Genomic DNA, 16,321 nt, shown 5'->3' with positions numbered 1-16,321 from the left:
CGCAAAAGAGATTCAAGTAATAAAAATGTTAACCAACTAACCAAAAATTCTAAATTTGTACCATATTACTATATGTGCCAAATGCATTTTTAGGCAGAAATATCTTTCTGAAAGTGTTTTTCTCTCAGGTATGGTATTTTTATTCATTAAATCCATTTCAAAAAATCTTAATTTTATCATTAAAATGTAAGATATCATCCATTTGTAAAGTAGGTCATGCTCACAGTATCCTCTCTACCCTGAGAATCACACTGAAAGAGGAGTCTCCCTGAGATTCTGAACACATTTGCTATGATCCTAACCATCAACCCACAGCAGTTAGTTAGGATGTGCATTTTCAGTTTGATCGAGGCTTACCAACCATGCCTATTAACCAACCAGGAGCCTTGGAGAAGACTTGGTTAATTTAATTTCCTAGTTTACGATTTCTTTTTGTTTCAATCTTATAATGGAAAACCTTTCTAAACTCTGCTAGTCTGCATGCTTGCCTAATTAAGTAAAGTGCACTGAATGTAATTAAATCTGGTTTTTGAAAGTTCAGGACCTTGCAAAACAAGAGTCATCTTTGAAAAGATTAGCTTCAACTATAAGATATAGTAGTGGCTGAGAAGTGGGACTTGGATGTATACTAATCCAAGGATATCTTGTCAAAATTACCTAAACACATTTTTAAAGTCAAGGTAATGCATACACGTGCTCGAAATCAAATAGAAAAGTCTAAAGATTTACAAATGTCGATGTGTGCCTGTTTAATGTATTTTAAAATACATTATCTTATGTACTTTAAAATAGATTAAAGTTACCATGATATTCTTTATTATGCATAGCCAAAATATTATCACATCTAACAAAAATGACAATAATATCTTAATATATAAAGCCTAGTATGTATATAAATTTTATGCACTGTCCTTAAAATGGCCTGTGTAGTTGGTTTGTCCAATCTAAGACCATGCATTGGCTTTTTAATTCTTTTTAAATTTAGAATAGTCTCTTTTTCTGTTCTTCTATTTCTCAATTTAACAATTTTAGACATCATCTATTTACTATATTCTATAATAGATGAGAATTTCGTTCCTTTACAACCTCACTTCCTTTCCCCATCCCTCAATGCAGCTACTTTGTTACAACTGTATCTTCTCGTACTGCTTACGTTTTTTCCCCCTGAAGAGTCAAGTAGTGTACTACCTTTATATTTCCTTTCAGAGCTCATTTATTCTTTTCTTGGAATTCCTAATTGTTTTTCCTATCATCTTCCAGTCATTTTTTTAAATGGCAATAATCATTCTTTTTTTTTTAGCAAGCTCTTCTTTCTTGGAAGGATTATTACAAGGAACACATTGTTTAATTATGGCTTAACTATATTTCGCAGAGGATTTTGGAGGATTAAGGAGGGGGTTGATGACATCCGTAATAGCACAAAGAACTCTCTGAGTTATAAACAGTATTAAAAAAGTAAAATTCAATGGAACAAAATTGAGAGCCCAGAAGTAAACCCACACGTTTATGGACAGCTAATATTCGACAAGGGAGCCAAGAGCATACGATGGAGAAAGGAGAGTCTCTTCAATAAATGGTGTTGGGAAAACTGGACAGCCACATGCAAAAGAATGAAAGCAGACCATTCCCTTACACCATGCACAAAAATCAACTCAAAATGGATTAAAGACTTGAATGTAAGACTCGAAACCATGAGACTTCTAGAAGAAAACATAGCAGTACGCTGTTTGACATTGGTCTGAGCAACATATTTTCAAGTCTCATGTCTGACCGGGCAAGGGAAACAAAAGAAAAAATGAACAAATGGGACTACATCAAACTAAAAAGCTTCTGCACAGCAAAGGAAACCATCAACAAAATGAAAAGACAACCTAACAATTGGGAGAAGATATTTGCAAACCATATATCAGATAAGGGGTTAATATCCAAAATATACAAAGAACTCATACAGCTCAACAACAAAAAATACAACAATCCAGTTAGAAAATGGGCAAAAGATCTGAACAGAGATTTCTCCAAAGAAGATATACAGATGGCCAACAGGCATATGAAAAGATGCTCAACATCATTAGCTATCAGGGAAATGCAAATCAAAACTACAATGAGGTATCACCTCACTCCGGTCAGAATGGCCATAATTAACAAGACAGGAAAAAACAAATGTTGGAGAGGGTGTGGAGAGAAGGGAACCCTTGTTCACTGCTGGTGGCAGTGCAAACTGGTGCAGCCACTATGGAAAGCAGTATGGTGTATCCTCAGAAAATTAAGGATAGATCTACCATATGATCCAGCTATTCCACTGCTGGGTATTTATCCAAAGGACTTGAAAACACAAAGATATAAAGATACTTGCACTTCTATGTTCATTGCAACATTATACACAATAATCAAGACATAGAAGCAAACTACGTGTCCATTAAGGGACGAATGGATAAAGAAGATGTGGTATTTATACACGATGGACTACTACTCAGCCATAAGAAATGAGGAAATCCAGCCATTTGTGACAACATGGATGGTCCTTGAGGTTATTATGCTGAGTGAAATAAGTCAGAGGGAGAAAGTCAAATACCATATGATCTCAATCATAACTAGAAGATAAAAACAACAACAACAAAAAAAACACATAGCATTGGAGATTGGACTGGTGGTTACCATTGGGGAAGGGGGGAGGGGAGAGGGCAAAAGGGGTGATTAGGCTCACATGTGAGGGGATGCACTATAATTAGTGCTCGGGTGGTGAACATGATGTAATGTACACAGAATTAGAAATATGATGTACACCTGAAAAAAAATTTAAAAAAAATTATATGATGAACTTTAACAAGAATAAATATAACATCCAGTACTTTGCGTCAATAAAAAAAATAGTAAAATTATTTAGTGGGCTCATAAATGATGGGCAAGGGAATACTATTATAGAAAAACCATCTGCTATTGAAAGGGAACTATGCAGACACCTAGAGTTCCTTAGTGAGTTAGACAGAGCAGTCATTACATATATATTTATTTTCCTTGACAGAACATCACACTATGTTTTCAAATTCTGTCATTACTGAAACACGCTACTGTCTGGATTTTCAGTGGCCTACCTGTTGTGTGAAAAGCCCACCCCAACATAAGTGGATGCCTTGAGTACCTTTGGAAGCCTGACTCTGCCATGCAAGAGAAGAAGTGGCCCGAGAGTAGAGAGAAAGTGACTACCCAACTTTGGAAGTGTTTTCACTAGTGTCTATGAGAATTAATCTCTTTACACTTTAATGTACCAAGATTAACTCCACGAGCTAAGGGACAAAGACCAACTCATCTTTATACAATCAATACACAACATGGAGACAAGTATATGGTAGCTATTCAAGAAATGCCATGGAACAAATCAATAATTCTGACCTCATTTCTTTCACTTCCTTTAATTCACTATACTTTGGATACACCTCCTCCATTTTTTCCTTAACGATGTACAATTCTGTCTTAACCGAGCTATAATTAATGTCTACTGCTTTTAATTTTACACTAAGAAATCTTCTAAAATTCCCATTGTTTGGAGTGGGCAGCCTTGGGAATTTTTTCAGAATGCACTGTGTCTCCTAAACATTTCCAATCTGATAACTCTGATCACTGAATCTGAGATGTTTGCCAGTTACTGTCTTAGTCATCTCATCACACCTCGCTCATTTCCTTCCAGAAAGCCAGTAAAATCTGCAGCCTGGGGGCCGCAGGCAAAGATTCTCTGGGAAATCTCTGGAGTGTGTTCTTTCTTTGCTATTGCATGATCCTGATGGAAGCTAATCACGTTGAGTTCCCTAAATAAAAAGAAAGGAAGAAACAGAAGAAGAAAAGAAAGAGGGAAAGAATGATAGAAATCTAAACGATGTTCTTAAATAGGTTATTGCTACTTTTAGTCTTTTAAAACACAAAATGATTAGCACACCACAGTCTAATCCTCAGCAGCGTGGTTTTGTGGCTGTGGTCACACCAAGCAGAGGGATGGCAGTGGTGACGATGAGCTGATTGTGGATGCTGAGTGTGAGTGGGAGTGTGAGTATAAACCCCATGGAGAAAGGAATGTAGTTCAGCATTTCCCTTTATGTGATAATTCACAAAATTGACAGAATCCTCAGTCAGTGGGCATTTCCATTATTGTGCTCTGCCTAGGCAGATGCAATAAAAAGGAATGATTTAAACAGTTAAGGCAGCCAAGGAGAAAATTTTGGCAGGTTCCAGCGCTTCGTTCTGGCATTTGATTAGAAACTTATTTGGGGGGGGGAGGCGGGGCATGTCTCCCAAAATCTTGCACTTAACCTGCACATCTGTGTCTTCCCGTTGCCAGATTTGGGCCTGTTTCTGTGCATTTGGTTTTATTCCATCCTTTCAGAGATTTCTCTTGAACATGAATAAAATCTTCTTGCTTTAATGGATACACGCATTTTATGAAGTGCCAGGATTAAATCAACTTTGAAAAAAATCAGCCGGAGAGCACGTTGTGCAGACAGCTTAAACACCCCAAGTAAAATGCTTTTAACATTGTGAGCCGAAGAGGCCATTTCACTTAATCGTCGAGGGCTCCCTTTATTCCACGGCCATGACCTATTTAGAACCATGACTCAGTCAGCCTCCCTGTGAGCTTCCTTCCTTTTGCTTTAAAAAGAAGAAAGAAGGAAAGGAAGAAAGAGAGAAAGAAAAGTCAAAAAAAAAAAAAAAAAAAGGAAAGAAAGAGAAAGGTACATGAGGCTGCATAGAGTTTCCTTTTTTTAAATATTTTAACTTGCATTTCTTTAGAGGGCTTAAGAAGTTATATAGTACAGTTATAAGGTTTATGATGCACAGAAAAATTATACATGTGAGCTATTTTCTCATGTTTTTAAAAGTTCTTTCATAAACAAATTTGATTAAAAAAGCCCTTTCTAACCCTGCCGCCTTCATTTAATCAGTGAGCTCCGCAGCTTCTCCTTTGAAGAGGCTACTCCTCTTTCACTCCGACTTTGCTGCTGTGGTTCCAGTGCTGGAGCTTGCTTACCCAGCCCCGCCTCCCAACTGGACTCTCTACCTGGAGTCTCCCTTCCTTCTGTTGATTCTCCCCTCCTGTCGGGTTCATTTCCCTAAAACACAGCTTCCTGATGTCACCTTTGCTCCACAACTTCTGTGGCTCCTCTTTGTGTTTCTGAGCAAGTTCAACTCTTTATTGAGACATTCAATGTATTCTACAAACCAAATCCAATTTACATTTCCAGTTTTCAAAATTATGATTTCCCTATTTTCTAGTAATTTCCTTCAGTCATACTGGTCCACTCCTGTCCTCTGGCACTCCTACTTCCTTCCCTTCATCCTCCAATCCATGCTCCTCCTCCCTTTTCTGTGTTTGTCCCAGACTTCCTGGTCCCAAGTAAAACCTCACCCTGTGCTCTCTAAGACAATTACAGTCCTAAGGAATGGTTCCTTCTGTGGATTTCTTTAGCTCAAGGAAAGAGATTTGTGTGGAAAGACCCCTGGAGATTTTCCCTGGGTGTCGAGCATTAAATAAGATAAGATGTGTAAAAGTTCATGGCAGAGAAATAATATAATGATAAATGTAACCTCAGTGTACATTTGTTGATTGAGAAATCGTATGATGACGATATGAGAAGGGAGAAGTCAAGACGATGACCTGCAACAACCCTTGCATCCAATGCAGGCATTTACTGTGGCTTCAGACTTTCTTCTCCACCATTAAACAGAGGCTCCACTCATTGCTGGGTGCCTTTTCCTTTTAAGTTATTGTCCAGCTGGTGTACATTCTGCATGATGGAAAGATTCTAGAAGAGCCTCCAAAATTTATTTTTAAGCTTCTCTCAAACTCAGTGGAGAGCCTCTCTCTGACAGGCTGGAAAAGAGGTGAGCAGGGCAGGCCATATGAACACCTTTATCTGTTTAAGGAAAAGGAGATTCCAAAAGCGAAGGGAAATTTTTTCACTTCTCCACTTCCATGCGTGTAGCATTCCCCAACTCAGTCCCCCCTTGAATCTCTGGTCACACCCAAGCCCTTCTGCTTCTACAGAGAATGTTCTCTCAGTCGACACCTTTCTCATCCAAACCTAAACCAGCTGGTTGATGTGTCCTTTGGTGTGACCAGGTGGGCTTCTATTTACTTTTTCCCTCTGCCACATCTTTCCTTTCCCAAACTTAATTGGAAACTTCTTTCTGATTTCTATCTAAGAGAAAGAGGAGCCTGAACTTGCTCAGTCACCAAATAATATTCTGACATGTCACGGCCGGGCATTGTGCACGATGCTGGAGTGGCGATGGTCAATGAGACAGGCATGGTCTCTGCCCACATCACACTCCCATGTTGGTGGAGGAGACAGGCAAATAAAAAATAAGCCCCCAAGTAAACATTGCAAGTTGTGGAAAGGGCTCCAGCGGAAAACAAGTGTACCGATACAGAGATTAACGGGGAACGGGAGAAGCTTACAGGGGAAGAGCATGTGCTCAACGTAGACAGGGTCAGGGAAGGCCTCCCTTGTACAGGAGACTTTAGGCTGAGGCCTGAAGCATAGGAGGGATATGGATTCCAGGTGGAGGCCACAGCTTGTCCAAGGTCTTGCAGGAAGGAGCTTAGCCCGTGTGGTTATAGGACTGTGAGGAGGGGTGAGTGGGGAGGGAGGCGGAACCAGATCACACAAGTCTTACAGGCTGTCATACGAAGTTTATACTGTAGTCTCAGAGCACTGGAGTGGGGTTGCCAGGTAAAACACAGAACACTCAGTTAAACTTGAATTTCAGATAAATAACAAATAATTTTTTAATCTAAGTATGTCCCAATATTACATGGGATACGCTTATACTAAAAATTTATTCATTGCTTATTTGAAATTCAAATTTAATTGGGTATCCTATTTTTCATTTTATTTTATGCTAAGTCTGACAACCCTAATTGAGAGGCCACTGAAAGATCTTCAGTAGGCCAGTGATGTGATCCAATTTGTATTTTAAGGGATCTTTGGTTGCTTGTTGGAGAACGGCTTAGAAAGTAGCAAAAGTTAAGCAAAGGCAGACGTTCAGGGAGGCTGGTTAGGATGTCATAACAGCTCAGAGGTGGGATAGTGGTGGCCTCGCCCTAGAAGACCAGTGCTTCTCAAATTTAATGTGCATAGGAATCACCTACTGATCTCATAAAAATGAAGACTTAATTCAGTAGATCTAGGGTGGGATCCAAGATACTGCACTTCTAATAAGCTCCCAGGTGGTGCTGACTTTGCTAGTTCCTAGACCAAAGGTTGGCAAACTATGGCCCATTGGCCAAATCTGGCCCACTGCCAATTTTTATAAATAAAGTTTTATTGAAACACAGCCATATCCCCTTGTTTCCATATTATCTGCAGCTGCTTTCATGCTAAGACAGCAGAGTTAAATAGTTGCAACAGAGACTATATGATCCACAAAATCTAAAACATTTACTCCCTGGCTATTACCTAAATGTTTACTAAGCCCTGCCCTAGACCACACTTTGAGTAGCAACGGCGTAGACTTGGGTGATTTCCATAGGGAAGGAGGGAAGGGAGCAGATTCAAGATACATTTGAAAGCACTGGCTCATTAACCATTCCCTTCTGATGCGAGCCTAGCACCCTGAACCGCAGAGTCTTTAAACTTAAGCTGTTGTGACAGTTGAGAACCTGGCTAATCGATGTTGATTCATCTTAGAAATATTTACCCAGTTCTAAGTCCAAGGGGTTCTACTTGGTGCACGCTTAAACATATATAGAAGAGCATCTATGCACACATGGAGAGTGCAAAGATCCCATGAAATAGCACCTGGTAACCTGGAAGGATCATTTGACATGCTAGCAAAAAGGTGAAGCCGATTCCTTGTTGTACATCCTGCTGGCTGGTTTTCCATCTCCTAACTGAACTTCCATGATCTCTACTTTCTTATGGGGTCTTTATAGTGATTATAGGAGGGGGTACTGAGTCACAGGGCTGTCACCCTTTCTGCTCATTCCACTCCCAGTAAGAAACTACCCTTTCCTCAGCCTCCTCTCTATCTCTTAAAGGAAGGGAATATCCAGTGCTCACCTAAGAGAGAAATCACTTTACAATGAAATAGAAGATGATCTCAGAAGGAAGGAGAGAAGTGATGCGGATCAGGGCTGCCCCAGGGAGAGAAGCCCAAGGTGTCCTGGCCTACATGCCGATCTATATGACCTGGTTCATATCTAAGGTTATATGACTACACAATAACCAGACCCCATCTGCACTGATACCATTTTAGTGACTTTTTACATCATCTTTCCTTTGTCTGGTAAAAATAAGTCATGTACCCGTGCCTTATAAATTTAGCTCTAACCCTCAACACATTGCAGCTCTTCACTGCCCATGGGTCCTGTCCCCATGCTATTCTCTGAATAAAGGAACACTACTACCAGAACTTGAGAGTCCAAGAAATCTTTCTTTGTACTCTTTGGCTCGCCAAGCCCACATCAGAAGGACCACAATTCTATGTGCAAATTTTTTCTTGGCATTCATTTGGGATTCTTGGAGTTGCCACTTTGATAGACTCCATGCTAAAAGCAGAAGGTACAATATTCCTCGCATGTAACAAACCCGGAAGGCAATGTCATACAAGAAAGTACTAAAATAAAATCATTTAAAGAGCACTCCAGGGTCGTTAAAAGTTACGAATTTCTGGAAATTTCTTTGAGTATTTTAGCTTTATAGGATGTTATTTTATGCACGGATGGAGTAACATCAAATGGTGGCCTAGTGATACATTAGGATCAATGAGTTAATTCTAATTCCTATGGAACATAATTAACTAGTAGATTAACACTCGGATGTAATGATGCCGTCTTCAGAGTGGAGGGAAGTGCGCTGTTTTGTAGTTCGAGTCCTGTGGCACTATGGTGTTCCGAATGTTATTATATGTATTTTTATTAAATGGGTCTGCTATTCCGTTTCCCCATCCTGGCATTGCATATCAATAACAACCACAAATATGAGAGATTAAGCTTGTGTAACAGACTGACCCGTTTTACTTAGAAAGCTGAAGTCGTTCAGGGATAATGAATACAAGATACATCTGGAGAGCTGAACAAAATCAAATTCTGTGTTGGTTTCATTCACAGCAACACTTGCATCTCAGGTCACATTTCCACAAAGACCATCTGCTTTATGAAACAACTCTTCCTTCCAATGTATATATTCATGGCAGAATCCAAACAGTTTTTTCACTTTATTAAGCACAGGCAGGTTTGGAATGCCACGTTAAAATTAGAGGTGTTTGTCCCCTAATCTAAAGGGTACATTCTTTTTAATATGAGGGAAAAAAGGCAAAGGGCTGAAAAATGTGCTGTCAAGAAGTCCTTTTTTATTCCCTCCCCAAATTTGGTACATTCAACAAAGCTGTTTAAATGTCTTCCTGAACTGCCTAGGTGCCGAGGCATAGATGACAGACAAAAAGTGGACAAAGAAAAGAAAAAGCTTCCTTTTCAGGAGGTACCTGAATGAGTGAGGAGACAAGAAAGAGAAGCAGGAGAGCCAAGGGGTTTTGTCACGAGACGTTGTCTGAAATAAGATTGGAAGGAAGCTTGGAGACGAAAGATGTGGTCTGCATCATGTCCTGGAAGCATTATAAAAGAAGTGTTTTATAAAGGAGAAATCATTAAAAAGATTCACACATCTATTTGCATGAATTAGCAAACTCCGGAGACTGTCTGAAGTGTATTGCAAAGTGCTGACCTGAAATGAAGGTCACTGATTTCCCCACGACATCAAGACATCAATGTGTGCTGAGCAGAGTTACATTAACAAACCTTTCCAGCCAGTGTTGAAAGATCATCGCCTCCAATTATCTGCATCTTGTCCATGGCCTCGTCATTCTAAAAAAAATGAGGGAGAAAGAAAAAGGAAGACAATATTTTACTGTACAAGAAAACCTTTAAAGCATGTTTTCCCATCTACCCAGCTAGTGGCTAGAGTGCGCCTTACAAATATAGAACAAATAGCTAGTGCAGATTCATGGTTGCCTATGGTTACCAAGAGCCACTCTGCGGCTACCGTGCTGGAGACAAAGCATTCTAATGGCCGAGAGGGAGGGTCCACGTGTAGAGAGGGGATGGAAGGGATGGAGAGAGGACAAAAAAAAATCTAATTTTGGAACAAAAAACTATAGAAGGTGCCTGAACCTCCCCTGAGGCAGAGGGAATTGGAGAAGACGGTCATAGTCCTGGACTTTCCTGGGATGGAGGGGGCTATGGGAGACCCAGGAGTGGCCCAAGCATTTGTCAGCTGTGCCAACAAGCCCTGGTGATAGCAGTGGGGAACAAGTAGATTCTGGTTCCCAAAGAGATTACTCCCTACCAGCAGGGCCTGTCCCTCATCTCATGTCCAGGATAATTCTAATAGGCCACGGGTCAAGAACTATTGCAGTTCAACCTTCAGACATGAACGGTGAAGCCTCAGGAACTTTCCACATTTCTGAGAATATGAAACCCAGAACCACGTTTAGAAGATTTTTCACTCACATCCCATTAGAGGTTATGATCATTCACTTTCACAATGCTTCTGTATGACACATCATTCTGTCCTAATTAAACCTCACACACACACAATATACAAAATATGGAGTGTTACATAGTGACTATCAGAATAGAATAACATGGAAGCAGAACAGGAAACAGCAGGCAAGTTGTTTTCTAGCCTCATTAAGGAAAAGCATTAAAGAAACTGAAGCAGATATCCTCCAGACACTCGACTTCAGGACCAAGCAAGAATCTTGCAATCCCTTCACCCAAACAAAAACCTAAGGGAGAAGATGATAATATAGGCACCACACGTACGGCCTGCTGAACCGGGAACCGTGTTCAGTGACTCCTGTGGACGGCTGTTGCTTTTGCTGGTTCAGCGCTTTCTGGGAGGGAGTGCATTCCAGACAGATCAGGTGGGGTCAGGCCTTACCTATGTAATCCAGCTATGCCTGAAGCTACATCCAGCCTCAGACTTTCCAACTACTCTAGCCAATTCATTCCCTTAGGAATTTTCTTGGGTTGGTTTAAATTGGATTCTGTCACTTGCAGCTGAGAATCTCTATCCAGACATAGAGTTACTCTGTCATAGAATTGGTCATCTGGCTAGAGAAAAAACAGCCAACCAACCAATAATAACCATTTTACCAGTGAAGCACCTTTTGTCTTTTTACCTTACTGCTCTTGGGAAAAAAACGACTTTAAAATGTTTTTACTTCCACTTGGTAAAGCTCTCATTCTTTACTGCAAAGGAATGGAGAAAATGCTCAAAAGGGGCCCAATAAGTTAGATAGAACAAATAATTTCCTTCTTATTGGAACTGATCTCAAAAGGATAAAAATCTAAGAGTATTCAGAATTCATCCATCTTTTGCTGTTTTTGTACAGGCGTATATAACCGTATATTCACAAGCAGTCATGTCAGTAGGTTAAGAACTTGTCAAAAATGTCAAAGGAGAAAATTTTCTTGTCACTTTAGAGGTGCTGAGATAGAGGAGTTAACATAGGGAGAATTTCTGCATATTAGACTCAAATATGTTGTTAATAGCAGCAGGAAAAATAAAATTTCAGTACCTCCAGAGGGCTGAGGTATGCAGAATTGGATGCAATTACTAAACCACAAAGTGTAATGTAACAAATGAGATTTATACTCTGCCAGATGAGAGTAAATGTCACAATAATTCTACTATTATCATCTCCATTCTATTGATTAAAAACCAAAAACAGAATACATCAGAAAGCTAAATAATGTGCTCTAAGTCACACACTCAGTGTCTTGCCAAGTAAGTCTTATTTCAGAAGGCCCTTCTTATCTTAGTCCAAGTTCATAAACATGTCTTTTTTTTTTTTTTCTGCTGCTCCCCAAAGCTCCTGGGTATATAGTTGTATATTCTAGTTGTGATCGCCTCTGGTTGTGCTGTGTAGGACACCACCACAGCATGGCCTGATGAGTGATGCCATGTCTGCACCCCGGATCCAAACCAGTGAAACCCTGGGCTGCCGAAGTGGAGCGCTCAAACGTAACCACTTGGCCACGGGGCTGGCCCCATAAACATGTTTTTAATGTTAGATTTATCCTTGATTCATCTGGAACTTATACCTCCCAAGTGTGTATATAGTCAATGGTCCCAATAGCATTTATTGAATTGTTTATTTTTTTCCCTACTGGTTTGAATTTTTTTTTTTTTTTAAGATTTTATTTTTTTCCTTTTTCTCCCCAAAGCCCCCCGGTACATAGTTGTATATTCTTCGTTGTGGGCCCTTCTAGTTGTGGCATGTGGGATGCTGCCTCAGTGTGGTTTGATGAGCAGTGCCATGTCCGCGCCCAGGATTCGAACCAACGAAACACTGGGCCGCCTGCAGCAGAGCGCGCGAACTTAACCACTTGGCCACGGGGCCAGCCCTCCGGTTTGAATTTTTAATCATATCTTTCGGTCTTATTCATAAGGGTCAACTTCTATATTCTTTTGTTTCATTAACCCAAAATGTCTATTTCAGCTTCCAAGCCATACTGTTAAATTATTATAGCTTTTGAGTATGTTTTAGTATTGGGTAGAGGAAGTCCTACTTTTTTGTTCTTTTTAAAAGTTGTCTCGGCTACTTTTGTACATTTACTCTCCAATCTGGTGGGTTGTTAGGAAGATCAAGTGAATTAATACATACAGAATATTTAGAAGAGAGCCTGGCACATGGTAAGCACTCAGTAAATGCTGGATACGATTAATTTATTTCCTTTCTTCCTTCCTTTCCTCCATCCTTCCTTCCTCACTCCCTCATTTCCTCTCCCAGGAAACAGTCACTCCTCAGTCCTCCCTGGTACACTGGAGTCTGGAGCTCCCTTAGTTTAATGACTCCAGAAAATAAACCTTTGTCTCTTGCTGGAATGGAGAAAGGGACTTAGAGGTGCAACCTCTCCATTCACGTGCTTTCAATCACTTTGCTGCTTTCAGCTCATTCCTGCCCCACTCCACCTTCTAAGAACCCGGTGACTCTAACGCATGAGCCATTCAGAAACGCTGTGGGAGGATTCCTCTCTTCTCGCTCACATTTCCCTCCACAGACCTGTACATTTTCACTTTCCATTTTGTTGAGTCACTGCCCTCCTTAATCAGTTTCATCTCCTAAAAAACACTGACATCTCTTGCCCACTGAGGTCTTCGCCATTCTCTTTGTCCCTGTGGGTTTATACTTTGTTTATTTCTTTACTGTCACTTCACTGAGGTTTCAAGAGGAAATGGAGTTCATTGCATGTATTCATGTTTTTATCCGTGATATTTTTCTAGTGGGTCAAAAACATCCTCACATTCCTAGGATTGCTGGGTTTTTTTTTTTTAAACTTCATTTGTTTTGATTGATAAAATTTTATTTGGGATTATTCATTTCATCTTCTTAAGAAAGATTGATATTTAGTCTAGGAAACCTTGGAACACACACTCTAGAAATTACTAGCTTGGGTGACTTGGTCTCTAGGCACATAAGATCATGACTAAACAGCTCTGCAGGTGTGGTGCTTCCTTACACAGAGAATTTGGACTGCTTAGATAATGTTTAGAAAGAAACATAACTAAGGGAGAATAAATATCCTGAATTCCCATCCTTTCGAGGAACCGGAAGGGGAAAAGTAAAGAAAACAAATAAGCAAAAAAACCACTCTCTAAGGCAGTCATCTCCAAAGTCAGAGCTACTTGCTTCAAAATCTATACACACAAAAGCTTTCTCAATATTCTCAGCCCCCACAGATGCCTTCACTTTTCTTCCCCACGCCCTCTTTGCAGCCTAATCCTTCCTCTCAGCCATGTTCTTGTGCTCAATAAGGTCGTCAATACTATAGCAAATGGATAGACGTGCTAAATAAAAACAAAAACAGTTCATTATAAGTTTTACTGATCAAACTGAAGAGCTTCTAATTAAAATGTTGCAAACTGATAAATTTTTATTTTAATGCCAATATGTGATACCAAGTCAGATAACAAAGACAGGCGAATTGGTTCCAAATACCCAGTTTCCTTTTCAACCAGTGGTTGATGTAGGACGTGACTCTTAACTGGGTGCCTTGGTGCTTTAGCTTCCTGGGGTCAAAGTGGAGGTCACAGTGCAGTGGGAGCTGGTGTGGCTTTTGTGCCTGTCCTTTGCTTCACTTACCTCTGTTATATTGATTGGGTTCAAAGTAAGGCAGTGGGGGCAAAGAAAGTGTGAAAACTATCAAGTTAATGTTTTCTTCCTTGGAAGCTGACTGACTTTCTTTTTGGTTTTGAAGCTGGGTACCTGAGGGTTACTGTAAATATTCAGCCCCAAGACTATTTAAAAGTCCAATAATTTCCTCTTATAAGCACTCGCTTACTCTTAAAAGCAATGACTTTGGGGCCGGCTTGGTGGCGCAGTGGTTAAGTGCGCATGTTCTGCTTCTCGGCAGCCTGGGGTTCGCTGGTTCGGATCCCGGGTGCAGACATGGCACCACTTGGCAAAAGCCATGCTGTGGTAGGTGTCCCACATATAAAGTAGAGGAAGATGGGCATGGATGTTAGCTCAGGGCCAGTCTTCCTCAGCATAAAGAGGAGGATTGGCAGTAGTTAGCTCAGGGCTAATCTTCCTCAAAAAAAAAAAAAAAAAAAGCAATGCTTTTTATAATAATAGCCAAAATGCCTTTGATGAATGACTGTTACAATTAATTTCACCTTATTTGAATTGTCTGTGTCCCAATAACACTCTATGCACATGGGTAGTTAACAGACCACATCCAACTGGAATTTTCTGTGAATGTAGCAATTGCCAATGGAATGAAAACTCCTTCAGCACGGCAACCTTATTTTCATCCTAACTGAACCCCCAGTTGCTGGCACATTGTGGCATCCAGTGTTTGTTGAGATGTCTGATGTTGGAGCATCTGAGTACACATTAGCTATATATATTTTTTGTGTGTGTGTGTGAGGAAGATAGGCCCTGAGCTAACATCTGTTGCCAATCTTCCTCTTTTTCTTTTATTCTCCTCAAAGCCCCAGTACATAGTTGTATATCCTAGTCGTAAGTCATTCTAGCTCTTCCATGTGGGACACCATCATAGCATGGCTTCATAAGCAGTGAGTAGGTCCACGCCCAGGATCTGAACCGGCAAACTCCAGGCCACCAAAGCAGAGCACCCGAACTTAACAACTCGGCCATGGGGCCAGCCCTACGTTAGCTATATTTTTAATACTTCTCCCCTACTCACTTCAGATATTAAGTGTTCTCAAACAGCATTTGGTTTCTCTTGCTTTAAATTCTTTCTCTGGCTGTCCAGACTCCTGAAGGAGCTTATTGTCCAATGGGAAACAGAGAAAAAAGTAAAAATTATAAACAAACATATGAGAAAATATCTGTAAAGCTCAACTGAGAGGGACATAAATAAAGCGGACTTGTGTAACGTGGAAGATGGGAGACTGAAAAAATCCAGCCCTTCCTCTGTTATGTCTGAGTGATTCCCGCCAAAACCATATTTCTCTATTCTCATCATTATTATTTTATTATCTCAGTTCCCAATAGGATCCTCAATATTTTAAAAAACTTAAATGCAAAAAACCATGGGAATGGTGAATATTAAAAATATGAAAATATGAATTATTAAGGTATTTTAATTTCAGTAATTCATTCCCTAATTAGTAAAGGATACATTTTTAAAGCCAAACTATCATTTAACTGGGAAAAAAGTATGTATATTTTAGCATGTACAATTTAGCTCATTTGAAAGTATACATACATTTCGCATTTCCTGAATTTGGTGTGTCTAACTTTGCAAACATGATGTGAATTTACTCAAAGACAAAATGGCTTTCTGTTTAATGACAATGATTTATTACTCCATTGTGAGTGGTAATCCACTCCAACCAGTATCCGAGAGGGGTACTGGTTAGGCAAGAGTAATCCCCACCCAACACACAAAGGCTCTTGTCTTTATGGAAAATAAAGGAATGTTGGGTCAGAAGAAGGTGCCACAGTGGTGTGAAGAATCTATAGGCTAGCAGAAATAATGAGGAGCTCCCAAGAAAAATAAAAACGGGAGAGGGGAGAAGAAAATGGACCTTTACTTTAGTTATAAGAGACCCCAGGAAAGCGGAAACAGCTTAAAAACAGATTCAGCAAACTTTGCTTTATATGAACTCTGTCTAAAACCTTGAAGCGGGCCATCCTTCTGTTTTGAGCCTTGGTATGGACTTGTTTTGGTTTAAATTATGTTTTTAAATTATGGAGCAGAAGGACAAACAAGCTGAGCCTCTTGAGACATCTGAACGACCTCAAAAGACATCAGTAAAATCTGTTTTAAACTATGGACCACCATATCCCAGTGGTG

General features: G+C 40.0%; 1 protein-coding gene across 1 annotated transcript in view; it reads right to left on the bottom strand.

Moving 5' to 3' along the window:
* The window catches only part of PRTFDC1 (phosphoribosyl transferase domain containing 1), an 83,527-nt gene that overhangs the window by 8,811 nt on the left and 58,395 nt on the right, over positions 1-16,321 (bottom strand). Inside the window, exon 4 of the mRNA XM_023632392.2 lies at positions 9,788-9,853. Within this exon, the coding sequence (XP_023488160.2) occupies positions 9,788-9,853 (66 nt within the window). The remainder of the gene's footprint in view (positions 1-9,787; positions 9,854-16,321) is intronic.

This window comes from Equus caballus, chromosome 29 (assembly GCF_041296265.1).
Source record: "Equus caballus isolate H_3958 breed thoroughbred chromosome 29, TB-T2T, whole genome shotgun sequence".
NCBI lineage: Eukaryota > Metazoa > Chordata > Mammalia > Perissodactyla > Equidae > Equus > Equus caballus.
Note: the sequence above shows the minus strand (reverse complement) of the source record. Positions and strands in the feature narration are given on the sequence as shown.